Below are 27833 nucleotides of genomic sequence, written 5' to 3' on the forward strand. Positions count from 1 at the left end.
ACAGATGGCTGTAAATTAACAGCAGTTTCTTAAACTGCAAAATATTGCAATATTATCCGATTGCAATATCGGAGGCTGCACTCTCAGGACCGCACTTCTAGGACCCTAATTGGTTTTTACAGCGCCACCTACCGAATCGGAGTTACACTTAAGGAGAACGACGGATACAAAGTAAACCAGAATCTTTAGAAAAAGATATCACATTTATTGAAACATTGTTTAGATAAGTAGAAAACTAAGATATATGCATCAAGTTCAACAACCAACAGCTTTGTATGACTTCACCAGGACAAATGGCAAATACAGTTTTAATTCACGGCACAACACTACACTCTAGTGGTTACTCAAGGCACTGCACCCCAAACTACCCCCATAGGAGTTGTGAGCACACAATATTCGGTTCGCAGTGGTATAATTTGCCTTACGCTCCGCAACAGCAACTTTGATGTAAGAATAGGGCACAATGTATATACGAATATGACAGATTTCTTTTGTTAGTGTTGTGGCGAATCGGCCTTCCATCGCAGAAAGAAATCTCAGAGACAAGGGTTCCAGATGCCAAGAGTTTAAACTTTATTTGCTCGACCAATCAAAGTGAGACACACAGAGTTCTTCTGTAGATGCCCAACAAATACACTTCTGACTCCATCTTTTATACACTGTTCTCAAGTTGTAATCAGTTTAACCCAATCATGTTTTACCTGACATCACCTTCTCCCAATCAGGTACATGACACCCCTTATTTTGTTAGTCCATCCTCTTTTGACTTTCCACAGTTAAATATTCAGCTTCTTACGTCAACTTTTAACTGTGGCGAAACCTTTTACGTTTGCGTGCGATGCAGATGCCTCATGGTACTGCTTGATGTTCAACCTGGCCTGTAACCTTTGACCCATGAGATCATGGTCTTTTTGCTATGAGACTCATAGCCTTTTCTGTGTCATAGTGTGTGAGACCTATAACTAGTTTAAATGCATTGTTTCATATAAAAACTCAATCAGTAAATAGAAAAAGTCAATACTGTAATAGAAAACTTAATCAATAATAAAAAACGTAATACTGTAATAGAAAAACCACCATGTTAGCCCTACTGCTGTTTCTGTAGGCCTATTTTAAATTGTGAATGTATTTACATTACATAGATGACTTTAATTTCAACATAGGCCTATTGTTAATTACTGGTGACCCTTTGGAGGCTAAAACGGATGTTTATGACAAATGTTTCATTGTAGTCGTCATGTTTAAGCAGGCTACACACACATTTTAAAGAACAGACTTAAGGCTACTTTTGACTACACATCTTTAAACATAATAAACAAACAGCGAATCAATGAAAAGATAAAAATGACAGAAAATATCTCAAAATTCTTTTAAGTCAAGTCATAAAAATGTATGTATCCCCGAACAGCTTATATTTGATTGAAATGCTTCATTTTTTAATTGCCCTTCAACACCTCTTTAAGCAGAAGTCCATAAGGGCGGATGGAGCTCTCCACTATTTCTTTCTCTTTCTCAGCAGATGTCCCCTCAGGGATGGAAACCAACCAATAGTCCTTCTTATTGGTGATCGTCCGCTTCTCGGGGTTGATTCTATTCTGCATGATGACTTCGTAAGTCTTGCTATTTCTTTTAGATGTAAATTGCTTTGTTAGAGCGTTACTTCGAGCGTTTATTAGAGCGTTACTTCGAGCGTAACTGTCTGCCACTTCTATGTCTGGAGTTGAATAAATTCCTCTTCCGTAAACTTTAGCTTTGCCGGCCTTGTAGTGGGTTTTGACTATGCCCTCAGCTCCTTCCAAAACGGTTCCATGGTAGGACACCGGCCACTCACCAGGAGCAGAGTTGTTCCTGCATCCACGTGTTCCCAGCCAAGCGTTCCCATCCGGGTACTTATCGCGAACCTTCAGTGCGAAACGCTTCCACCCGTACGGACGCGCATACGGCTCTTCCCCGCGCGTGCAGTCAGAATCAGAGTCAGACTTGTGAGTGAAGTCAAAGTCATACTTTGGGTTGAAGAATTAATCTGGAATCACATATAATACTTTTCTCAGAGAACAGCTTGTGTTTTCTTTTTTCCAGGTGTCTTCACCAAGAAGAGCCATCATCGGCAGATCTTTAACGTCCAATTTAACAGCTTCGTCTGAATCTAAAACCTCTGACTGCAGTTTCACGGTGACTCCCAGAAGAGCAGTGAGCGCTTCAGCTTTGACCAACTCATCTTCTGCCATCGCGTTGAGGTTTGGCCATGTCAAGAGAGCAAGAGATCTGCGTTAATATGGAGCGAAATGCTCTCCGTGTTTATGATTGGTTGAATGGTAAGGTTAAATCTGATTGGCTAAACAGGATGACAACTCTAGTGGGAGGGACAGCGCTGCCAAGAGAGTCTCAAAATACACACACACATATTCAAATGGAATCTCAATACCTCAAATGGTCCATCTTTAGTGTCTTGGAACCTGTAAGAAACACAGACAACTTATCGTTCCGTTTTGTTAATTCTGTGCTAAATGTTTGAAAAAATCTGCAGAATTCAGCTGAATGCTTTTAAATGTGTTATAAAGGGATAGTTCACCCCAAAATGAAAACTATCTTATTTACTCACCCTCTTGTCAATTTCAAACTTGTATGACTTTCTTTCTTCAGCAGAACGCAAAAGAAGACATTTTGAAGAACGTTGGTAAAAGAAAACCGATGGTCCCCATTGAGTGTATGGACACAAAACCAATGCAAGTCGATGGGGACCAGCTGTTTTCGTTAAAAATATCCTTTTTTGTGTTCTGCAGATGAAATAAAACCATACAGGTTTAAAATGACAAGAGGGTGAGTAAATGATGACAATTTTCATTTAAAAGTAAACTATCCCTTTAACACAATAACTATGACGTAATTATGCATAATTGAACGTTTAAATATATAATATATATATAATTCAATTATTTGTCAAGTATGGTGACCCATACCCGAAATGTGACCTCTGCATTTAACCCATCCAGAGAGTAGTGACCACACGTACCCCCGGAGCAGTGGGCAGCTATCACTGCAGCGCCCGGGGAGCAAGTAGGGGTAAGGTGCCTTGCTCAAGGACACCTCAGTCGTTACCCGCCGGCCCTGAGGATCGAACCGGCAACCTTCTGGTCATGAGTCCGACTCTCTAACCATTAGACCACGACTGCCCTTATCGAAATGTGACCTCTGCATTTAACCCATCCAGAGAGTAGTGAACACACATACACCCGGAGCAGTGGGCAGCTATCACTGCAGCGCCCGGGGAGCAAGTAGGGGTAAGGCGCCTTGCTCAAGGGCACCTCAGTTGTTACCCGCCGGCCCTGGGAATCGAACCGGCAACCTTCTGGTCATGAGTCCGGTTCGATTCCCAGGGCAGGCGGGTAACGACTGAGGTGCCCTTGAGCAAGGCGCCTTACCCCTACTTGCTCCCCGGGCGCTGCAGTGATAGATGCCCACTGCTCCGGGGGTACGTGTGTTCACTACTCTCTGGATGGGTTAAATGCAGAGGTCACATTTCGATAAGGGCAGTCGTGGTCTAATGGTTAGAGAGTCAAGAATTCATTAAATGAATTAACAGAGCTTTTCTTCAGTATAAATCAGTAAAATACTGATATCTGATCAAATTCAAACAAAACCAACATGAACACAAAAAGCACAAAACATTTGTAGCCCGAATATAAACAAACACGTATCAATTCAATCTCTACTGCGGCACAATACTGATACTTGTTGTATCAGCTGTACATGATTCTTACCTTCATGTCTCATTTTGCGGCGACGGTAGATCACAACACCAACAACAGCAGCAATAACCAGGAGGAGAAGAGAAACACATATTCCTGCTATCACACCTGGAGACAGACCTGTGGAGGATAAAACATATTCATCATCATCATTAATGAATCCTTCACTCACTTCTGTATAATGACAGAGAGGGAGATATTCGTATTAATAAAGAATTCATCAGTCTGATCATAAACATCAGAATTCATAGTTAGATTTGATTAAAACAATCAATGTTTACATGATCTATAAGTGAATCAAACAGCAAGAAAACTATATCTAAAAAATAATATTTCAGGTGTAATAAGTGAATGATGTTCAGAATGATTGTGTTGATGTCATGGATTACTGTGTGTTCACATCAGGTGTTTTTGTGTGTATATGAATTATCAGGACTTTACACACAAGCAGACACTTTATCATTCTTACTAGGGATGCACGATAAATTATCGTCCATATCGGTATCGGCCGATAAATGGTCATTTTTAATGTTATCGTATCGGCCGATTATAAAATATATTACAGCCGATAAATTATATATCATTTCCACTTGTTGAGCCACTTCAGCTGCACACTGCTCACAGTTAAAATCCAGTACAGTACTGTCTTTCTGTCATGATCGTTCACTTACTGCTATTAGCAAAACATTTTTGATGTTGGATGTAGATATTTATGATTGTGTAAGGAACAAAAGCATAATGTTGAAGCCGACTGCTGTCTTGAGACCTGTTAGACTTGTGGCTATTGACAACACCTTTCTGGGTTGCTCTGGAAGAACATCTTTAATTAGTTTATGAAATAAACATTATACCAGAAAGGTTTAAAAGTTAAAGAATCTTTAATTAGTGTAAAGTGGGCTTGGTACATGATTTTCAGGGGCAAAAAATAATTTTCAGGCTCGGAAAATGTTATATGAAGATTTAGATGCTGTATATCGGCCAATATATCGGTTATCGGTAGGGCTGTAACGATTCACCGCGAGCCGGTTGAAAATCGGTTATAATGAGTGAGGATTCAAATCGGTTGAGGCTTGAACTGAATCGCAATACATTTTTTGAACAGCAGGGGCCGCTATTTTCACTGCAAACCTAAACGTGGATGCTGATATTTCTTAAATGCAAAAAAATCCAAGAAAAGCACATACAGTATTAGTTTGTTTATATTAAAGAGACTTTTTCTATTATTAATTTGTTATAAAATTGCAGTTTAGTTTTGTTATTTGAAATAAAACATTATTTTATTATACAAAGAAACGTGAAGCATTTAAGAAATAATGCAAGGGACGTTGTTCATTTCTAATTTGTTTCAACTCATTTTTTAAAAATAAATCGTGAGTAAATCATGAATAAATCGCATCGTGAGATCAGAATCGTGACTCGCATCGCATTGTGAGCTGAGTGAATCGTTACATCCCTAGTTATCGGCTTACAATGTTCAAGAATGATCGGTTATCGTTATCGGCCAAAATTTGCATATTGGTGCATCCCTAATTCTTACTGTAAACATGTCAACGGTCTTTAAGTGGAGGGTCAGAGGATCAAAGTTCAAAAGTCACAGTTCACTACTAAAATTAACATTAATCAGTCAAACAAAAAAATGAGCTGAAGAGCCATTTAAATGTGTGTGTGTGTACTCCTATATATGGTTTATAAGGACACAAATGTGTATAATGTGAACAAGGTAAACATGATTTACGAGGACACTTCCTAAATCGCTTAAAAAACATACAAAATAATGATTTTTTAAAAATCCAAACATGCCACATGGTTTGGGAATAGAACGAAGTTTGTACAGTCCTCGTAAACCACATATGCAAGTGTGTGTGGGATCAATCGAATAAACAATGCAGATTTATTTCCACCATGAAGATTAAGTTTTTACTCCGGGTGCCAATCATTTTGACCAGGGTTCAGTTGCATAAACTTAGCCGCAGAGTTAAAGTGATACTTCACCCAAAAATGAAAATTCTGTCACCATTTACTCTAGATTGCTCCAAACCTGTATACATTTCTTTGTTCAGCTGAACACACAGGAAGCAATTTGGAAGAATGTCAGATCTCATCCACCATTTACTGCCATAGTAGGGAAAATAAATAATATGGGAGTCAATGGGGAATGAGATCTGACATTCTTCCAGATATCTTTCTGTGTGTTCAGCAGAACAAAGAATTGTACACAGGTTTGGAGCAATCTGAGGGTGAGTAAATGATGACAGAATTTTCATTTTGGGGTTAAGTATCCCTTTAAGACTGTGTCTCAAGAACTTGTCTCACTGACTAACAATTAGTTAGGAATAATCAGTCTAACTTTTCATATTTCAATTAGACCAATCTTCATTTTTATGTAACTGAATTAAAGAAGTTAATTTTTAACTTATTAGATGACTAACTTCCAAGACTAGTCCAAGCAGTTGATGCAACCGGCGCCAGGACTGTGAAAAGCTTTCAGTGAAACAAATACAGATTGACTGCATCTTTAATACTAGATAGGTACATTTTCTGAAGAAAATGTGAGTGATGCTTTCGTGGCAAACTGCTGAACTGGGCACTAAGTTGATAACACATTAAGCCACGAATGAATCTAACCAACCCCCATTTCTATACGATGTTCTTATGCAGAGATATACATATTGCTAAACGGTTGCTAGGCTAATATGTTTGGTTGCCATGGGCGTGGCTTGGCATCTGCACTTGATAATACTCTAAGCTATGAGTGAAACGAACCAACCCCTGTGTCTCTGCGATGTTCTGATGCAGAGATATAAGTGTTGCTAAATGGTTGCAAGGCTAACCTGTTTGGTTGCTATGGGCGTGGCTTGGCATCTGTAATTGATAATACTCTAACCTATGAGTGAAACGATCCACCCCCCGTGTCTCTACGATGTTCCTATGCAGAGATATAGGTTTTGCTAAACGGTTGCTAGGCTAACCTGTTTGGTTGCTATGGGCGTGGCCTAGTATATGTCAGTTGATGATACACTAGGCTATGAGTGAAACGAACCAACCCCCGTGTCTCTACGATGTTCCTATGCAGAGATATAGGTTTTGCTAAACGGTTGCTAGGCTAACCTGTTTGGTTGCTATGGGCGTGGCTTGGCATCTGTAATTGATAATACTCTAACCTATGAGTGAAACGATCCACCCCCGTGTCTCTACGATGTTCCTATGCAGAGATATAGGTATTGCTACATGGTTGCTAGGCTGATATGTTTTGTTGCTATGGGCGTGGCTTCATATCTTAAAGAAGTTCCTTGGATACCGATTGGTTGCCTGAGTCAAATGAGCCCACCCCCTTGTCTCTACGACACTGTGTTGCAAAGATATCCATCTGGACTTTTTATAATGGGAGTCTATGGGAACGGTTGCTAGGTTGCTGTAAATGGTTGCTATGGGCGTGGCTTAATAGCTTCATGATGATCATGTGACACTGATTGGTTGCCTGAGTAAAATGAGCCCACCCCCTTGTCTCTAAGTGGTTGTAGTGCAAAGATATTCAACACGGGACAGTTTTACGCCTTATATGGGCATGTTTCCTGTCAATGGGAAATTTGGGGTGGCTCTTACACCCCAGGGGTGCAATTTTACACTCCATTGTGAATGATGTTCTTATAGAGCCTGATAACCTCTTCAAATCATGTATTATCCTCATGTTTCTACGATATCCTCGCTCGGAGCTACGACCTGTCAGAGTTGGGCGCAATGTTAAGTCAATGGGATTTTTCGGGTGGTTTTTCGCCCCCACCCGATCGCTTATAAAGTCATAGCACACCATTCCCGAATAGGCCCGTTGATTTGATGTATTCATTCATGGGTCTACGTCAAAAGCTGCGGGACAAGTAGCAAGCCCCAAAAAATGTGGAACAAGAATAATTATTATAAGTATGTTTGAATAGTAATAGTGAGCTTTTTCAAAAGCATCACTAATTACTTCCAATCTTAAACTGTTCTGAAAAGACTTTAATTATACTGAAGAGATCTCCTCACCTGAGTCAGTGACACTGAATGTCTTGTGTATAGTGTGTGTGATGCTGCCGATGGTGACGTCTGCTTCATACGGTCCAGAGTCTTCATTCTTCATGTGTGTGATGGTGAGAGATCCAGTCTGATCATCCAGCTTCAGTCTGTCTCTGAATCTCTCTTCAATCAAATGTGTTGAGATCGTTCCATTCACTGTAATGATTTCAGCTACAGGAGACTTGTTGTGTTTGATCTTCCAGTGTATCTGGTCATTTCTCTGTTCATCAGTAACATCAATGTGTAGAGTGACAGAATCTCTCTCTTTCACTATCTTCACTTCAGGAGACAAACCTGCAGAACAACCAGAAAGTGTTACAAAAATTAGGGCTGTCACTAGGGATGGGCGATACGGCCCTAAAACTCTATCACAATAATTCCTGGTATTTGTTGAGATAACGATAAAAATGACGATATATCCATAGGGCCTTCCACCGCTGTTTTTTGTGTCAAGTGATAGTAGCTTCATGTAGTCTAGACCCTCAGAAAAACAAATATTATCAAAAAGTAAAACTTACCCCAAATCAAACAGCTCCTAAAATATACCTACAGTATTTTTGTAAATATAAAATATAATAGTGAGATTCGACATCAAAAGGTTGTAGTAAAGAAAAGTTAAATGAACTAAAGCTCAATAAACACATCATGTCATACCTAAAACTGTATATATTCTATTGTTGGGCGGAAACAATCGATCACGCTGTCAATCACTCTCTCTTGAACTGTGTGAACCTTCTCCTCTCACAGCAACATACACTGAATCTGTCTATGACCCGCGCTACAGAAAGAGAACAGAGAAATGCGGATAAAAGAAATCTAATTAAATAATCCATGCTTTTATACGCTCATAAACGTATTTAAAATAACGTCATACAAACTCGCATTTGTACTGTATGTAAACAGGCAGCAGTGCTGTGCACGCTGTGTCGCTATGAAAGCACATGTGGGCGCAAGCTGCGCATGGGACGCTCCATTCATCCTGTATATAACAGGCAAGAAATCATACTAAACAATTTGCGCACGCGCGCATAACATCTAACGAATGTTTAAATAAAAACTTTTAGCCAAACTAAATGTTGTGGTGTAACCTATTATGACTATCAACGACTACTTAACAAACGAATTAAATAAAACGAAAGTGAAACTAAACATGAACTCGGATGCATCTACAGTGCCAACCAAATGAGATTTAGAGCTCGTCTTTTAGTTCAAACTCTTTCTCAGCTTCACGTCCGCCCTCCGCTATACCCGTTTTCACTTCACAAATGAGCTGTGAATGGGTCTCACAAAGAAATACGTCATCAACTAGAATTTATCGTTTATATCGCGGGAAGACTAATTACTATCGTGTGGAGAATTTCTACCGGTATATCGCAAACGATATAATATCGCCCATCCCTAGCTGTCACTATCAATTCTTTTAGTAATCGAGTTATGCAGAAATATTTGTCTTAATTCACAAAAGAAACGAGACTTAAAGCTGGAGCACACTACATGGCTTTTGCTCAAATATTTGCAATCTGGAAAAGTCTGTGGTGTACGACGGGCACAGAGTCCGATTTCTTTAGCTTTCAGACTGTGATTCCACGTATTTTGAGGATATCAAAACATTATTTTTAAGGCCCTATGATTTCTGAGATGTGCAAAACACAGACAGAATCTAGACATTAAAACTGTATAACGTGGACTGTCACATAATCTGAAAAGAGTACTGAAATTCAAATAAAAATCAAATTCAAATCGTAATATGAATATGAATGAATTAGTTATTAATCAGCTGTGGTTTAAATATGTAATCTTGTTTTAATAATGTGTGGCAGTTTTCTGTGTCTGCGCTCACTTTATAAAGAGATAAATTCATGAACTTCTACTCCAGAGCTGCTCTTAAAGTTTACATTTCAATGCTTCATTTGAGGAAAGTTATAAATTGATCTTTGAGTATAAGTGATTCCCTGGGCTAGCACAATATTGTGTGGTTTAAACAAACTATTTGCAAAATCAAATAAAACACATTACATCCGCTCATATTTCATATTATAGTAACCAAAGACACTCCTGAAACAAGTGCATGTCCAAACTTGAAAGAGCTCATCCAGCATCCCACATATTGTCAGCTGAATGAGAGCATCATCTATACTTAAAGTGCACTTCTTTTTTTGGGAATGTTCAATGCGAACACACAACTTGCACTAGTCATATTACCAAATGGCATCAAATGGTGCACAAGTATGGAGTTTAAATAGACCCAAAACTCACGCGCATAGAATCAACGTGCATAATGATAACCACGCGCGGAAAGCTGCTCCGCGAGGGCGCATTTAAACTCCGTGAGCGAGCAGAACAGTATCCGCAAGCGGAAAAGAATCCTCGCGCGGGCGCATTTCTGCTCCGCGAGCAAAAACTCAGTCCGCGAGCAGAGGCTTTGACGAGCGCGTGCGCGATTCTCTCTTTGCTCTCGCAACTGCTCAACACTTGCTCGCTTCGTTGAGTTGACTTCTGAGACTTTGGAGGCGGGACAAACACTAGTGAAATAAAAACATTAATCGAACTTAGTGAAATTCATTCATATGTATTACTGAAATACATCTTACAAACACTAGTGAAACCTTTCATATGTATAACTGCAATCTTTTACAAACACTAACGAAAGTCATTCACATGTATTACTGAAAAGTCTTTTACAAACACGAAACATGAAATTCATTCATATGCATGCTAAACAGCCTCTTATAAACACAAGTGCACTACTGAGGCAACATATTTCAGGTATAGTTGATGAAAGATTTCAGTGTAGTTGATGAGAGCTTATTTCACTTGAAAAGGAAGCTGCACCCGCACTTCTGTTTTTAGTTTGATTTGTCCCCAGGCAAACCTTTGTTATACATCTGTTGTTGTGTTGCAAAATGTAGTTTTAAGAGTTCGATAGAGCACAACGTGGTTGTTTAAGCTCACAATCTGAGGCCTAATTATAAAGTCGCGACTGTTTTAAAATGTGCTCCGTCTTTTTCGGAGTGGCAAGGTTCGGGCTGTCAATGGCTACGAGTCACGGCCCGCTGAGAGCAGTAATATTTGGCAGCACATGTTCTGACCAAATTGTTAGCTATAACAGTGTCCTTTATAACACACTTTTTAATCTTGCTTGCCCGGTGTGACAGAGATCGCACTATACACACGTGACCCGGGACATTTACCTTGCATGTCGGCGCAATCAGCAGCAACATGTATATAACCCACGCGGTGTTAAAGAGACAGCTCGCACAATGGGTCCAAGTAAAGTCAGTTAAATGTGTCCACTGCAGCTTGGTATACGCAACAATTGAAGATATTAGAAGAGATGTATTTTGCAGTATTCAACACGTATTTATACCGATTTCATCAGGCTCCAAAAATTCTTCAAAAAGAACACAAAGAATGGCCTTCTCAGCTGCCATAGTTCAACTCTTGCGTCATCACAACAGGGTGTTCAACCGCATCACCGTTTCCATTTAAAAAACGTTTTGCAACGTTTTGTCGGGGCTGAACGCAGCCCAGGCAAACCTTTGTTCTACATCTGTTGTTGAATATCACTAGTGTTTGTAAGAGGTTTTTCAGTAATACATATGAATGAATTTCACTAAGTTTGATCGATGGTTTTATTTCACTAGTGTTTGTAAGAGGTTTTTCAGTAATACATATGAATGAATTTCACTAAGTTTGATCGATGTTTTTATTTCACTAGTGTTTGTAAGAGGTATTTCAGTAATACATATGAATGAATTTCACTAAGTTCGATCGATGTTTTTATTTCACTAGTGTTTGTAAGAGGTATTTCAGTAATACATATGAATGAATTTCACTAAGTTCGATCGATGTTTTTATTTCACTAGTGTTTGTAAGAGGTATTTCAGTAATACATATGAATGAATTTCACTAAGTTCGATCGATGTTTTTATTTCACTAGTGTTTGTAAGAGGTATTTCAGTAATACATATGAATGAATTTCACTAAGTTCGATCGATGTTTTTATTTCACTAGTGTTTGTAAGAGGTATTTCAGTAATACATATGAATGAATTTCACTAAGTTCGATCGATGTTTTTATTTCACTAGTGTTTGTAAGAGGTATTTCAGTAATACATATGAATGAATTTCACTAAGTTCGATCGATGTTTTTATTTCACTAGTGTTTGTAAGAGGTATTTCAGTAATACATATGAATGAATTTCACTAAGTTCGATCGATGTTTTTATTTCACTAGTGTTTGTAAGAGGTATTTCAGTAATACATATGAATGAATTTCACTAAGTTCGATCGATGTTTTTATTTCACTAGTGTTTGTAAGAGGTATTTCAGTAATACATATGAATGAATTTCACTAAGTTCGATCGATGTTTTTATTTCACTAGTGTTTGTAAGAGGTATTTCAGTAATACATATGAATGAATTTCACTAAGTTCGATCGATGTTTTTATTTCACTAGTGTTTGTAAGAGGTATTTCAGTAATACATATGAATGAATTTCACTAAGTTCGATCGATGTTTTTATTTCACTAGTGTTTGTAAGAGGTATTTCAGTAATACATATGAATGAATTTCACTAAGTTCGATCGATGTTTTTATTTCACTAGTGTTTGTAAGAGGTATTTCAGTAATACATATGAATGAATTTCACTAAGTTTGATCGATGTTTTTATTTCACTAGTGTTTGTAAGAGTCATTTCAATAATTAAGGCCTAAACGGCTCCTCATATTTTAAAGCTCTATATTTCACTGTAACTCTGATTTTGGGTGGTAGATAATTATGTAAATAAAGTATTTATTCAAGTAAAAGAATGAGATACTCACTGACACTGAATGACTTTGTAATGGGCTTTTTGCGGTCGATCACTAGTTGATAATGTCCAGTGAGTTCAGATGTGATGTTTGTGATGGTCAGATCTCCAGTCTGAGGGTTCATCTTCAGTCTGTCAGTAAATCTCACATCATGGTCATAAACTGGATCACTCCTGAACTCTCTGTTGATTTTAGCTATGCGTCTGCCTTTAAACCTCCACATTATCACATCTTTACTCTGTAGTTCAGTAAGATTAGTGTGTAGAGTCACAGAACCTCCATCATTCACTGTCACTCTCTCAGTCTCATCACCAAACACACCTGCAGACACAAACAGTGAGAGATTAAACATACTGAAACAGTAAACATAAAACTGAAATCTTTGAGTGTTGACTAGAAAATCTCATGTTTTAACCTCATAAGCTCTCTCTCTGAATGTTAGTTAGTTAGTTAGTTGTGATAATTAGTCTCCCCAATTAACACATTAACCAGCTGATGAGTTGAATTGGGTTTTCCAAACTGGGAGACATTTAAAACATTCTGGGAGGGGAGTCCCGAGGACTGGAGTTGGGAAATAATGGCGTAGCTGAGGTGAAGATGGAAAGCCTCCACTGCAGTGGACCCAAAGCACTGTGCCATAAAGGAGGAGGAACTCAACATTTTTCTAAACATGTTTTGCCCTGTTTGTATTGTTTTACTACTTACACAATTACTTTAAGTATTATATTTTTGTATTATTTAAAAAACACAGCATAGTTTTTAAATGATCCCGCCAGATCCCTACGCTTGCAAACGAACGACGTCTTGTAGTGCCATCCCAAATGAATATTTTTTTGCATGTTAAATCACACGTACCATTGAGAACATACAGCATAAGGAGAATGCGCAAAAATAATGCAAATCCATTTCAATAGAGCATAACAACACGACGATCCATGGCAATACAGCATAACGAGAACGCGCAACAGTACTGATGATCCATAGAGCGTAACTCAGATGCACGCAGCATTAATGAATGACATGTACGGACTACGTGCCTTTTATCTTGCCCACAAAGAAGTTTGTTAAATGTATAAACTAGGGCTGCACGATATATCGAAAAATGATCGTTATCTCGATAATAGTATATGCGATATCCATATCGCAGAGAGTTGCGATAAATTAAATTTGTTTCATGTGTCAATCATTTGTGTGTTGCGTGCTTAGATTGTCCAAATTGGACCAATCAGAAGGGGCATTACTATCTTTATACCCGCCTGTCATGGCTCTGCTTCCTTAGTCATGTTTTTCTTGGTCCTGTAGCAGAGCCATGGCAAAGCTTTTGGTTATGTGTGGAGAGAAACATGTTATTGTCCTTTTGACAATAATATACGTTATCTCCAGTGTCTTGTCATTGGCCCCATTCCTCTCGTTTCCTCGTTATATTTCCCTGAGTGTTTAATTACCCACACCTGCCCCGTGTCGTTATCCTTTGTCTGTCTTCCCTATATAATACCCTCATGTGTCATTGTCCTGTGTAGGTCATTGCGTGTGTATGTACTACGTCGTGTGTGTGAATCGTGCCAGTCGTTGTTCCTGTGTTCCTGTTTCTATAACCCAGTCCTGTCTTAGTAAGTGTTAGTTTAGTTTCTGTCAAAGTGTTGTCTAGTTTATTGTTTAGGTAGTCTTGGTCTTGTTGCTCGTTTTATTATTTTGTTATCTTTTCGTTCACCCCCTCGCGGGTGTTTTTGTTTCTTTGTATTTATAATAAAGTCTTGTTTGTTAACCCCTTCACCGCCTGCCTGCATTTGGGTTCTCTTCTGCCAATCCGTGACACCGCCAAGTAGGTGCTATAATACTATTGGCTAGATCGCGGGCCAAAAGGTGAACCTAGTGGCTCAAAGCAGAGAGCGGAAAATAAATATGGCAGGAATAGAGACGAGCGAGGAAAATGACAGCGACGAACTTGTGCCTAAAAAGAACGGTACGTTACGTCTGAAATATGGCAATATTTTGCAGGGTTCGACATTAACGCTTGTCCGGGAGAAGTGAATGTTTTGTATTGGCAAATTTTTCTTGCCCGACAGGACAAGTACCTTGAAAAAAAATTAATAACAACAGTGCGACATATATGTACAGTAGAATAATACGAATTGAAGTGAGTTTGTCGTGGTTGTGCTTGTTTGTGCGTAACAATAATCAGTAGTGCACTGCACTGAGTCCATGTAACGTACGTTAACTAGATACGAACGCGGAATCCTGTTATTTCAATGTCAACTGGCTGTTCTGCGTGTCTGAGTGAATTATGTGCACAGTTTAACATACAACACGAGTGATGGTCGAGGATTTATCTGCGTCTGCACTGTATGAGGATATGAACACATGAACTTCATCTCCAGAGTTCTGAGAGTTCATTTTACGAGCGCTTTACTGTTTGAGTGAAGCTATTGGCAAACACACAAAAACTTGAGCCTTCCCAGAAAACCCGTCAAAATAAAAGTCCTGTTGAATTGAACACACACTGTAAAAATAAGAAAAAAAAATTAACAAATACAAAAAAAATTTTTTTAGCCTGAATTAAATTTAATTACATCAGAAGAATATCTATTACCTGTTTATTTCAGTATGATAATTACATATATAAATAATAAAAAAATAGCTAATAAAAATAGCATTTCTCTAGGAAATGTTATATCGCAAAAGAAATATCATTATCGCAATATTCAACAACAAAATCGCATATCGCATATTTTTTCAATATCGTGCAGCCCTAGTATGAATTAGATTATGAAAAATGATGTGTAGATTGTTTTATTAGTCAATGCCTTTCGCCAAGTAGTGGGGACACAGTCAACCTCCTGTCCCACCCGCAATTACGCATAAGCATTGCAGGGGGATACCGAATTTATGTTTGTATAACGTGGAATCTACGGTTCCATTGGCCAATTCCTCTGTCCACATGTCTCGATCTCCTCAGCGCCATCACAAGCCCCTAGTGGCAACTCCTAAGCACTTGAGAGACCTCTCCAGCTGTCTTAAATATAGCTTTAAGAAATTTCTGCGAGGTGGTGGACTGAAGTCAGATTGTAGAAAGTAAATGTTAGAAGAACGATTAAGTATTGATGCCCCACACGTTTAATTTCACTCCATATCATACGTTACCGTTAGATCCCCGTTATCATGACGATTAAATTCAGCAATGTTGTTTGCACTTGTACTGAGTGTTTCATAAACATATTGCTAAATCCAACTCAAATCAAAATTCAATCAAATTTTTTTATCAACGTTGTCTCACCATCACATTGTCCACTGCAGGAGTGCACGACAAGGAGATGGCCCGACTGCATGAAATAGGGGATAGCATCAAATACCCTATTATTATAATATTAAAATATTTAATTTATAAAACATTTTCCTTAAGTGTATACCATCAAATGTCAAAATCTGTAAATACAGTCATTAAGGACCATCATTACTCTCTATGTCCTTGTCATCAGTTCTTACTTTAATGGTGTTTATAACAAAACTGTAATGAAGAAAAATGTGCTCTTCTATAGAGGGTATGCACGTGTCGTCGCTTTCCCATGTGAACACCACGTGAACATGCCGGAACGCGCCCCCTTGAGTGGCAAAACACTCAGCAAAATGGAAGGTTTCAATACCAGGAAACGCAATTTCGTGCAACAATTGAGTGTCCAAGAACAGCTGATTCATTTGTAAGTCGTAAGGTAGTCGTAAGGATCACCGTCGAGTTCAGCAACTAATTGCAAGTTTTATTCCCGGTTTCTTGGTTTCTCCAATTGAAAGCAGCCATTTTGTTTTTGCCACTGAAGGAGAGCGTGTCCCAGCGTGTTCACGTGGGAAAGGGACGTCATGCATACCCTCTATTACATTTATGTCTTCAAAGTCTTGAAGTCAAGACCCCTTGCAGTTGGTGGTATGATTTCACTAAGACCGCCCAAATGTATACGCAAGTAAGGTGGGCGTACCTGTCAGCCCAACTGCTTTGGAACCTAATGTTCCAAATATGGTAAGAGGCGTTACATTTCCCTCACACGCTTGCAGTATTTGACCAATCACTACACACTGGTTAACTGGCCAATCATAGCACACCTCGCTTTTCAGAGCCATGAGCTTTGTAAAAAATCTGCACGTTTCAGAGAGGCGGGGCAAAGAGGAGATACAAACATGCACGGTATGTGGAAAATACAGCGTGCTTGAACCTTAAATCGTGTATACACATTGAATTACATCTAAAACAAACCATAATATTCGTTTTAGCCGTGTCATATGACCCCTTTAAAGTTTGACACGTTACCATAGCAACACTATTTAAGATATCATAAAAATATCTTTATTTTTATTTTCTCTCTTTGTTTTATTGCTGTTTATTGTTTATTTATTTTGAATTAAAATGTTTGATTGTTCGCCGGTTCCCGCCTCCTTCCTTCCTTCCTTCACACAGTGCATCGTAATATCGAATTGAACCGAATCGATGCCATGATAATCGTAACCGAACCGAACCGTAACACTAGTGTAGGTTCACACCTCTACCATATGTAATCAACATATAGTATATTGAATGGTACATTGAACTGTTGTCATATCGTTTTGTCTTTGTATAACTATAATAACTATAAACCAGAATCAGAACGAGCTTTATTTGCCAACTGTACACACGCACAAACACAAAAAATAGGAAAAAAACAAAAACATAAATGCATAGTATATAAATACATAAGATGTAGGGCTGCTCGATTATGACAAAAAACATAATCACGATTATTTTGGCCAATATTGAAATCCCGATTATTTAACACTCATTAACTTTTAAAACAACATAGAAAATTAATAACTTGGCTTTTAAACTGTGAATTCAACTGAAAAAGAAATGTAAAGAAATAGCACAGCTGAACCACTGTAAGGAAACGGGTGCGCTGTGGATTTATACCACAAGAAAAGAGAGGATCCTTGCAAAATGGAATGTGGCACAATAATCGTTTTACCTCGATTATTTTGTTTTTGTAATTGTTGAAGGCCAAAATTGACGATTACGATTAATTTTCGATAAATTGCACAGCCCTAATAAGATGTAAGAGGAAAAGTTAATTACAGATCTGCAGTTAATACTGCATATTAAAACGGTTCATACTGTGCATTTTACAAACATAAACAAAATTTAAACTGTTCTGCCAAAGTGATATTGAGAATAGTAAGGGGAGGGAGTGATGAGGGTTCCTTGTGCACGCACGCACGCACAGTGTTATTAATATTTAGAAACTGTTCATTGCTCTTTTCTAGACACAAAAGCAAAAAAAGCGAATAAGAGAAAGTCGAGGCACGCACGCACACACACGCACGCACGCACGCACGCACGCACGCACGCACGCACGCACGCACGCACGCACGCACACACACACACACATACAGTGTTATTAATATTTAGAAACTGTTCATTGCTCTTTTTTAGACACAAAAGCAAAAAAAGCGAATAAGAGAAAATCGAGATGGTCCCTAAACTGAGCGTGAACAAGAAACCGGAAAATTAAAGAGTCTTTTAAGGTGGAGCGGATAGCGTCAATACGAAGCTGCGAATAAGAAGCTGGATTCAGCCTCGTCAGCTCAAGTATGATCTAAATCCAGTGGCGTAACTTTGTTTTGAAAAGTGGTGGGGACAAAGACGAAACAAACAATACTTTAATAATTTTTTTCTGTAATATCTCGTTGGGAATATTCATGGGCGTCACAAGCGGGAAAAATGTAGGTGATTCTGTATAAAAAAATCTTATTTTCACTTATTACTACGGGCATTGCCAGATAGGCTACAAGTATACAACAAACTTTCTAAATGTTGTTTTGAACTCATGAAATTACAAAGTTGTGACTTTTTCCATTTATTGGAGTTTTCTATCAAGTATCAAAATGTAATTAATCTTGCGATAGACGATAGCAACCGCATGTCGAGAACAATAAGGACGAATATATAGCACCAAAGTGCAATTAAGCGCAAAATGTTTGGTACATGTATGACTTGAACAGCCATTTTCAAATATTTTCATCATTTTATTAAAAATAAATACCTTTACAATCTGATATGTGAAAAAGTTCAGCAAACAACAGTCCTGTACCCACGACGACATGAATCAGGTAGCACTTGCTTTACGCTCTACGCCACCGGATCAGTTAAATTTTGTTGCCTTTCTTACATTTTGTCTATTCTAATCTGAAACTGATGGGAGAAATTAGTATAAATAGCCTCTGCTTACAAAGCGGGCTACTTGCACGGTAAATAGACTCTCCATATTTTTTATTTCTTCCAATAAGTGGTGGGGACAAAATTGACTTTGGCAAAAAGTGGTGGGGACATGTCCCACCCGTCCACCCGCAAATTACACCTACAGTATGTCTAAATCACCCAATGTATGCGGTTGTGGCTAGAAGGGATATAGCTACGGCCCCAAATGTCACGAAATCTCATCTGATGAGCGCTGTTTTCATCTTTATCCTACCCCTAAACTTAAAATCTTGCGAGATTTTGCCTATTTCCATGATTCACCATAAATTGAATGCCTCACCATGGCAACACCACTTGAGATATCAAAAATCTGTTTGCAATTTAGCACCTTTGATAACTTTACAATATGTTCACTAAATTTGGTGACAGTCGGATAAATTCACTAGGAGGAGTATTTAAAAGTTCACCACATGCAATTGTCAAAAAATCCACCTTAAATCCAAAATGGCCAACTTCCTGTGGGCGGAGCTAATGACTGTAATTTAGAAAGTTGTTCTGTCAGGTAGACAATATGTGACTGTAAATTAAACTAACCCCATGGTAATTACATGAAATTACAAGCAGTTGGACTTGACAGTGATCCTTATGAATTCCTTACAACTTAAAAGGAATCAGGTGTTCTTGGACACTAAAATGTTGAGGGAATTGTATTTCCTGATATTGTAAGCAGTCATTTTTGCAGTGTTTCAGCAGTGTTTTTGCCACTCAAGGGGGGTGCGTTCCGGCGTGTTCATGTGGTAAAGTGACGACACACCATACCCTCTATTGGGAAACCCTAGCTGTGTCTCATTTCGGAAGGCTGTGTCAACAACCTGACAGAAGAGGGAGGGGTCGCAGTGGGAATTTAGGTGCGTAGCTACGGGACCTGGGCCCACCCAGTCAGCTGCCTGCAGGGTAGCCTAATAAGTGAATTATGTGGAAATTATCACAAAAGTTGACCTATAAAAATAAATTGTATTGTTTCTTGATTCTTGTTCGCCATATAATCAAATCTATCGATCTAGGAACTGATATAGAAGAGCAGGCTAAGTTGGCATGTATTCCAGTGGCGTAGCCAGGAATCACTATCATTAGGTTATTATTATTTAGACGTACGCTTTTTATTAGTCAGGCTATCGTAGGAAATTGTCAAACGAAAATAAATGCTAATGGTTTAGGCTGTTTAGTGCAAATATACGGAGCCTGAATACAAATTACAACGGAACACAGTTAGCAGATATATTTGTGCAGCTAACGAATGCAAAAAGCATTGGATATTGAGGTATGGCATGTTCAGTAGACTATATTACTTGATATAATTATAATAAGCTACATTATATGCAGATTTTTCGTATCGAAAACAGGGCTCTCAAGTTTTGAACTGAGTTCAGAGTGAGATTTTGGCGGCAGTGGGGGTTTGGGTGGGGACGGGGGTCTGATCTGAAAAATGTGACACATAAATTTGTACAAATAAAAAAATATTTATTTAATTCATCATTTCTTAGTGCAGGTTTGTGTGTGTGTGTGTGTGTGTGTGTGTGTGTGTGTGAGAGAGAGAGAGATAATGGTTAGTGTTGTTTATTGTAGGTGTTGGTAGCATGTTTTGAGGCCTTCAGCACAGGGGTTGGTGGCTCTCACTTGAAACACTGTGGTTCCAGGCCAGCCATTTTCACTGTCATGATAGATGACAGAGTTCCATCCAGTGCCAAGCTGTTCCTGGTTTTGGTTTTATTTAGTCCGACCATGGAGAAAACCCTCTCAGCGTCTGCATTTGAATGAGGGAGCACTAACACTAATGTAGCTATTTTAGAAAGCCTCCCAAACTGGCTGCCAACATGCCTGCTTATGTCCCTCACGCCTTGATGGGCACAGGAGTTCTCTTGTCTACAGACTGAGCACCAGTAGAAGGAGCTGGTGGTTCCCATTGTGATGTATGGCCATCGGGTTGACCACTCCTTCTTAAAGAAACACCTATAGGTGGTTACTTAATCCTCTCTTTTTCCCTGTTTCCAGTGGGTCCTCCACAGTCTCTTCCATGGACTCATCCTCTACTGACACCCTAGCTGTCTCCTCCACTGCCTCATCTACTGTCTTCTCCACAGTCTCCTTCTCTGACCTGGCCACCCTTTTAGGGAGCTGATCCTTTAGAGCGAAGCATGAAAGAATGCTCATTTGCCTCTTCCCTGACATCTTTGAAATAGACAAATGTAATATTTAATACTATACATTGTCTGGATAAAATATAATGAAATAGCCTAGGCCAAAGGTTTTCACAATGTGAAATGTGTATAATAGTTTTTTCTTTCCTTTTCTTTCCTTCTGAATCAGAACTAATACTAAACAAGTGTCAGAATAGCTGCTGAAATAAGCAGGGATGAACACATGGTGTAGTTGCAGCTAGCAAAGGGATTCACTTTAAAGCTGACTGTATACTGTTTAAGATATATATTTTCAATTACTGAAAGTTTTTATGTTAATTAAAATGTCACTATGACAATGTGGACAGTGAAGCTTGACAACATTTAACTACAAACACATTATGTTGAAAACTAGGAAAAATAGTGCAGATACTTACTGTGTGTGCTGCAGAGATGGGAAGTAACGAAGTACAAATACTTCGTTACTGTACTTAAGTAGATTTTTCTGGTATCAGTACTTTACTCCACTATTTATTTTTCTGACGACTTTTTACTTTCACTTCTTACATTTTTACGCAAATACCTGTACTTTCTACTTCTTACATTTTTAAACCAGGCTCGTTACTTTAGTTTTAATCTGTATTTGATGCACAATCAATATTATTTCTTGTCATTGCGTGACTTTTTCAACCTAATGATAGGTCTGCCTAAAAGCCGAAGCGCTGTGTGAGGTGGCCACTAGCCAATCAAATGTAAGAAGGCGGGAGTTACTGTTTACAGAGCAAAGCGGTGACCAATCAAATCAAAGAAGACGGAGTAACCGTTCTCAGATCTCGAGCGTGATATTCTGCATCATGTGGTGACTCGTGAATGGTAGGGTTTTTTAGCGCGAAAGGACCAGATTTAAAATATGTAATTTAGCTATTGAAGCGGCCGCAATGCCAAAGTGCCTAAATATAATTGCACAGTAGTAAGTGGGAGGATGACTCAAATCTCACAATGTGAATTACACATGTGGTGAGAGACGACGCAAGATTCTTTTAAATATAACTGTAATTGAAATCAGAGCACAGTTAAACGATTTAATAAAGTCAAACTGAAAATGGGATTATACTACTTCTGTCCAGCATCAGCAAATCTTTTCAACTTTACAGACTTTAGTCTGGCATACTCGTCTTTGACAGCTACTGGATTTAAAACAGTTTTGCAAAATTTTGCATGTTCTACAAACATATACTTCACGAAAGATGTACTGTAGTTCTGTCAGAAGTTAAGGCAGCTCGTTAAGGTAAGCGCATTATTGTTGCTGTTGTTCATTAGTATGTATGAATTGCATATTTTTTGCTATCGTGGTGTGTGCGTTAAGTTCATGAACGAGTGAAAAATATCTGCTCATTGCGTTGCTTTCCGATTATAGTGGGCACTTTTGCACAAAATGCGTAATTTCCTGATTGCCGCTTTGAAGTGGTTTCTGGACATATCCTATTAGTCTTATTTTCTAATTTTCTTAATGCATTTGCCTTTTTGATCTGTTTGATCTATTTTCCTGTTTTTATTATATTTTTTCATCTGTCATAATTAAATTATAAGGAAATAAAAAATGATCCTTATCAACGTTGATTGACATTGCAATAAAATACTATCACATTATTTTGGAGTTAAAATTTTGGGCTGGTTTTTGTTGGAGTGAGTAGGTTTTAGTGAGCCTTTGGGCTGGAAATCGTCCACCTAATCTAGCAACACTGACATCAGTTTTAATGTTGAACGAGTGTAACGTACAATGTAAGAGGCTAAAAATTTAATATTTTAAAGCGAGGCATAATTTCAAGAAATGTGTTTAACCAATCGAGAAAAACAGTAATGGTTACCAAGTAAATTGACTTGCCTAATTAATTATCTCTTTATTTCTCAGTTTTCTCTTTTTGACAAGATCTCCCAAGTGTCTACAACCTTTGTATAATGATATGTCCATGAATGGTCTGTGCTTAAAATTTAAAGGGACAGTTAATCTAAAATTGAAAGCAGTGAAATTCTGTTATAAAATGTTTTGACAATCACAGTACCAAACAGTCATTTCCTGGCTATTACGCATCGCAGACATAGGCTAGTAGTCTAAGAAGCTGCCACGGACCAAGGCGGAAGGCAACACAAAGAATAGCTAAAATTATGGTTGAGAACTTGAGACAAAGGGAATTCTGTCACAATTATTATCAATAGCTTGTCCTTTACACTCTTATCTTACATCATAATTGTTTTATAAATTTGTGTTTTTTTCCACTACCTAGGTAGTGGCAAATAGATTTATTCCATCAGTCTTTTTTATGCTTGTGTTCTACATAATGGTAGTTCAGTTGTGAGGTACGAGCGTGACTCTAAAACAGGTAGTAGTATTGGCTACTTTTTACTTAAGTACATTTTAGAGCCCATACTTTATACTTTTACTTGAGTAAACAAGTTTAGTCAGTACTTCAACTTTTACTTGAGTACTTTTAAACATGAGTATCTGTACTTCTACTTAAGAGTACATTCCTCGAGATCATAAAAAATACATTTCATGAAGTGTTTAATTTTGCCGTGTTTGAATGTAAGCAATCTGCCAAGTTGTAAATCCGAAGGTGAACGAATAACAAAGTTATTAGCTTATAAAAAAGGTAATCGACTCTGAATCACGCGAACAAGCCATGACCTGTCCGAATCTTTAACCACAATGTACCTACGTCACTAGAAAAATCCCCGCCTACTGACTGCGAAAACTTAACTCTCCCCTCCCCAAACACTGTACTAGCTCGTTCGTGACGTGTGCATCATGTCTAAGAGAAGCTGTGTTCTATGTAGTGAAACTAAGTCAGTCTTATTTTCACTACCAAAGGAAGAACTTCTGAGGAAAAAATGGTTACTATTTATTTTTCAAACGACACCAAAGGAGTATAAACCGAACGTTTTACTTTGCGCGCGTCATTTTACCGAAGATTGCTTCATCAATCTTGGCGCCTTTACTGCAGGATACATTAAACGTCTTTCCTTAAAAGATGTTGCAATACCAACTTTATTTGGACCTGTAAGCTCCACCGAATCACAACCTGTAAGTGTGACTCTTTATTTTTGTCTTTACTTAAAATTAAATTTGTGTGACGTTATCTCATGTCTGTGTTTAGCTAACGTTACCGTTATTTTTGGGGTTGTTACTGTTTGTTTACCTAACGTTAGCTATAAACTCGTTGCGCTAATGTAAGTGTTCAACCATATTAACTCGCAAAGTCTTTATTTCAAGAACTGCGTGGTGTACTATAGTTATAATAACATCTGAAGATACGAACACCGTACACTGTATGCCGTGATAACTAACTGTTACAAGAGAAGTGTCTAAAACAGTCCTTTTTCTTACTGGCATCTGTATAAGGATTAAAGAATGATTCGTCAGACTCGGGCTCGAACTGGTAAGGTAAAATCGACGCCATCTCTCTCTATACACTGTTAATATCCAACCACCTGCAAACCGTAATACAGCAGTAATGATAGGCGGTCCATTTGCGACACATGCTGAACGCGTTTGACCAATCACAGCAGACTAGACCATTTGACCAATCACAGCAGACTAGACCATCTGACCAATCACAGCAGACTACACTATCTGACCAATCAGATCAGACTACGCTGGCGGAAAGGCGGAGATTACACAGATGAATCGCGGAACGAATCATTTGAGAGTCAGTCAAGAAGTAAGGTAATAAAAACTGCTTATTATTACGAAATAATAGTATTTTTACATCATGTATGTACATAAACTTGTTGTCGGACACTCCATAAACCAAAATAAGCCCTTAAAAATATTGAGGAATGTACTCTTTAAGTAAAGGATGTGTGTACTTTTGCCATCTCTGGTGTGCTGCAGATGTTTTAACCTCTACACTGAGGAAAGGCAGAATGGGGGAGGGGCTGTCACTGAGGACATCAGACAATTTCTTAAAGGGGCGTTTACCCCAAAATGACAGGGTAGACAGCAATTACAGGGACGCATGCAAAAAGCTTAATATTATTATGAAAATAGAATATAAATTATCCAAATTATTTGTTTTATTAAATACATTGTTGAGGACAATAAGAACATTCAAAAAATATTTTAATTTTGTGCAATGTTTCCACTTTTTACACTCACTGCAGTTAGCTTAGTGTGAGGGACATGCCAAAATCACATACACCGAATCAAAGAAAATGGTATAAAATGATAAAACACATTTTAAGAATCTTCTTATTGCAGTTGTATGTGTGTAAATATTAGGACATTTATAATAAAACCTCAAAATGTCATTATTTTACATTATGTTCACGATGGCTCAGTGTTTCTGACGAGGACACCAAAAGGCACTTTATATTGATAATGATCCATCTGAATTAATGTCGTGTTGAGCGAGCCTGTCAATCACAGAATGTGTCGTTGGAATCAGAATGTAAACGTTGTTGTTGCGGGAATATCTAAATCTTACCCGGAAACAGCAATGCTATTTTCTGATTGGCTGTTCTGTAGCTATTTTTATTTGATTAGCTGGTACGCGGCAGGGCCTTCTGAAATGGGGAACTCACTTGATTCTTCTAATAGCGGCGCAACTTCGTGGGAGTTATCCTGGAAATTTCTTTGCGTGAGAAATACAAGGTGTGGCGTGTGAACGGTTGAAATGGGTGTGTCTCACGGGCCCTGCGAAAACATACAGTGTGTGTGAGTGCGAGGGTAACGTTGCAGAACAGAAACCTTTCGAGCTCACGAATGAAGGAAAGACCCGTTAATAACCAGTGTGTTGAAGAAGAGTTGCTAAATGAACTTACCGTTGATGAATAAAGAGACAATAACTAGTAAACGAGTTTTCATGATGGGTGACGCACTTAGAAAACACTACCAAAATATGTAAAACCGACACAAATATACTGATATACCGATGAAGATATCTAAACGACTGCCAAACAAAAAAAAGACTACGTAACTATAAATGCTGAAAGTGAGGTACAGTTTAAACAGAATAGAAAAGAAGCGCTCTCGTCATAAAGACTACTGCAGTTCCAGTGCAGCAGCGGGATGTGTAATTTCCGCCCACAAGATGTCCTCGCTGTATGGAAGGCCAACAGGAACAAAACGCGTGAAACTAACGCGTTAACACACTACTATCCAGCTGCAGGCCCGCAGCCAGAGGTCGCCTTAACCGAAAATTCTCCGTCATTGACGGATTTTTTATACCAGTGACGGAAAAATCTGAAGGCCTTCCGTCATTTTGAGGGATTACAATTAAGGCAGTTTGTAATTCCCCTTTTTGTCAAGTTGGTAGCATCCAATGTTTCCTTTCATCAGAACGTGATCGTAGGGACGCGTACGTTTCCAATTCATTAGGCTACTCATAAACGCCTCGTCCATTCAGGAAAACCCACGCGAATTTGTTTCGCCATAGCTTCAAAACGAACTGAAAATCTTAATGCACTTTTTATAACACAGCGATCTCTAACGTTGTTTATGGATCTGATTCTGCAAAGCATGCATTTGTCATGCAACCCGGACATCTCATCAATCTGCGTATAAATAACACGAGTTTACGCTTTCCGATTGCATGTAATCAGACCCTCTCGTCGCGTGCTCTCATACACACACAGGCGCGCACAAACCAGTGGTGCGATGTTTACAGACTTTTTCCCTTCAGAGAGCGATAGCGACTAGCGTCATTTTGGATAAACCTTAACTTTCAGTGAGTGAAAAAATGTCTCTCTGCGTCTTCTCCATTCATGACCTAACAGCAGGGCCGGATTATCCAATGGGCATTATGGGCGCAGGCCCAGGGGCCCATGCACGCTTGGGGCCCAGGCAAGGGAAAACATTTTCACATAACAGCGTTTACGCCATATTCATTCTGCCGTGCGCTTCTCTCTCCCGCGCACATCGAGGTGCACACACAAAACAGTGTTTCTAAATTAGGAAGTCTGTCTTTTAATTTATTCACTTTTAGGAGCCCTCCAGCGGCTTTTGTTTAGAAGAAGCGCATAGCGACAAATCTAGCGACTTCTTGGATAAACCTTAGCTTTCATTCAGTGGGAAAATGTCGCCAGTGCTGCCCCGTGAGCGCGAGGTCTCTCTTTCCCGGCAGGAACCAGCAGCACCCGTACGACAGGTAACTTGTGAATAAAATGAGTACAAAACAGCGTTTCCAACAAACGGGTTTCCATCCAAAGTTGCCAATTTAGCTTATGCGCAAAATTGGAATATCGCATAAAATATTTGCGAATAAGCACCGTTTCCATCCAACTAGTCAACCGTCACTTCCTAATAAACTGGCACTAAATATCAGTAAGAAAAGTAAGAGAAGCCACTGAATATAATAGTTTTCAAATATAATAATACTTGCGCAAACAGACGATTAGAAAACTCAATAAATGCGGTGCTTTTGTGGATGCCTGCTGTTCGGGAAACATAGTCGTGATAGTTCTAAGAGGCCATTACAGAAATACTTGATGACTTTGCTCAGGCGTTTAAGAATGACCATCACAACATTTCTGATGCTGTGTCACAAGATCATTACACTGGTTAGTCAGGTTACACCGGCCGTCTCATAGTGTAGTTACGTGAGTTTTTGGAGGAATTTATTCGGCAAATGCGTTTCCATCTCCCATTATTCGCATAAACCTTTTTCGCAAAAATGAAAAACCACCTCAAGCGAGCATAAAAACTTTTTTTGCGAGTTAAGCGTTTTTAATTCGAAATTTGGCGTTTCCATCACTTTTGTGAATTATTTTATATTGATATAATGTTGATCAGTAACTGCCTTAAATTACCAATATTTAGCCTTCATTATTA

The 27833-nt window shown here is 38.6% G+C and overlaps 1 protein-coding gene across 6 annotated transcripts in view; it reads right to left on the reverse strand.

Moving 5' to 3' along the window:
- LOC130548463 (uncharacterized) overlaps positions 1 to 27833 on the reverse strand; it is a 97036-nt gene that overhangs the window by 19100 nt on the left and 50103 nt on the right. Inside the window, exons 2-7 of one of the 6 annotated variants that reach the window (XM_057325251.1) lie at positions 12626 to 12934; positions 7773 to 8096; positions 3762 to 3869; positions 3014 to 3128; positions 2426 to 2456; positions 550 to 2221 (exon numbers count right to left, since the gene is read on the reverse strand). In XM_057325251.1, coding sequence (XP_057181234.1) covers positions 2168 to 2221; positions 2426 to 2456; positions 3014 to 3128; positions 3762 to 3869; positions 7773 to 8096; positions 12626 to 12934 — 941 coding nt within the window. In that variant the 3' untranslated portion in view covers positions 550 to 2167. Of the gene's footprint in view, positions 1 to 549; positions 2457 to 2960; positions 3129 to 3761; positions 3870 to 7772; positions 8097 to 12625; positions 12935 to 25585; positions 25698 to 25825; positions 26102 to 27833 lie in introns of those variants that run through there. The other 5 variants (XM_057325250.1, XM_057325248.1, XM_057325249.1 and 2 more) reach the window with 5 other exon arrangements.

Source organism: Triplophysa rosa, linkage group LG25 (genome assembly GCF_024868665.1).
Source record: "Triplophysa rosa linkage group LG25, Trosa_1v2, whole genome shotgun sequence".
NCBI lineage: Eukaryota > Metazoa > Chordata > Actinopteri > Cypriniformes > Nemacheilidae > Triplophysa > Triplophysa rosa.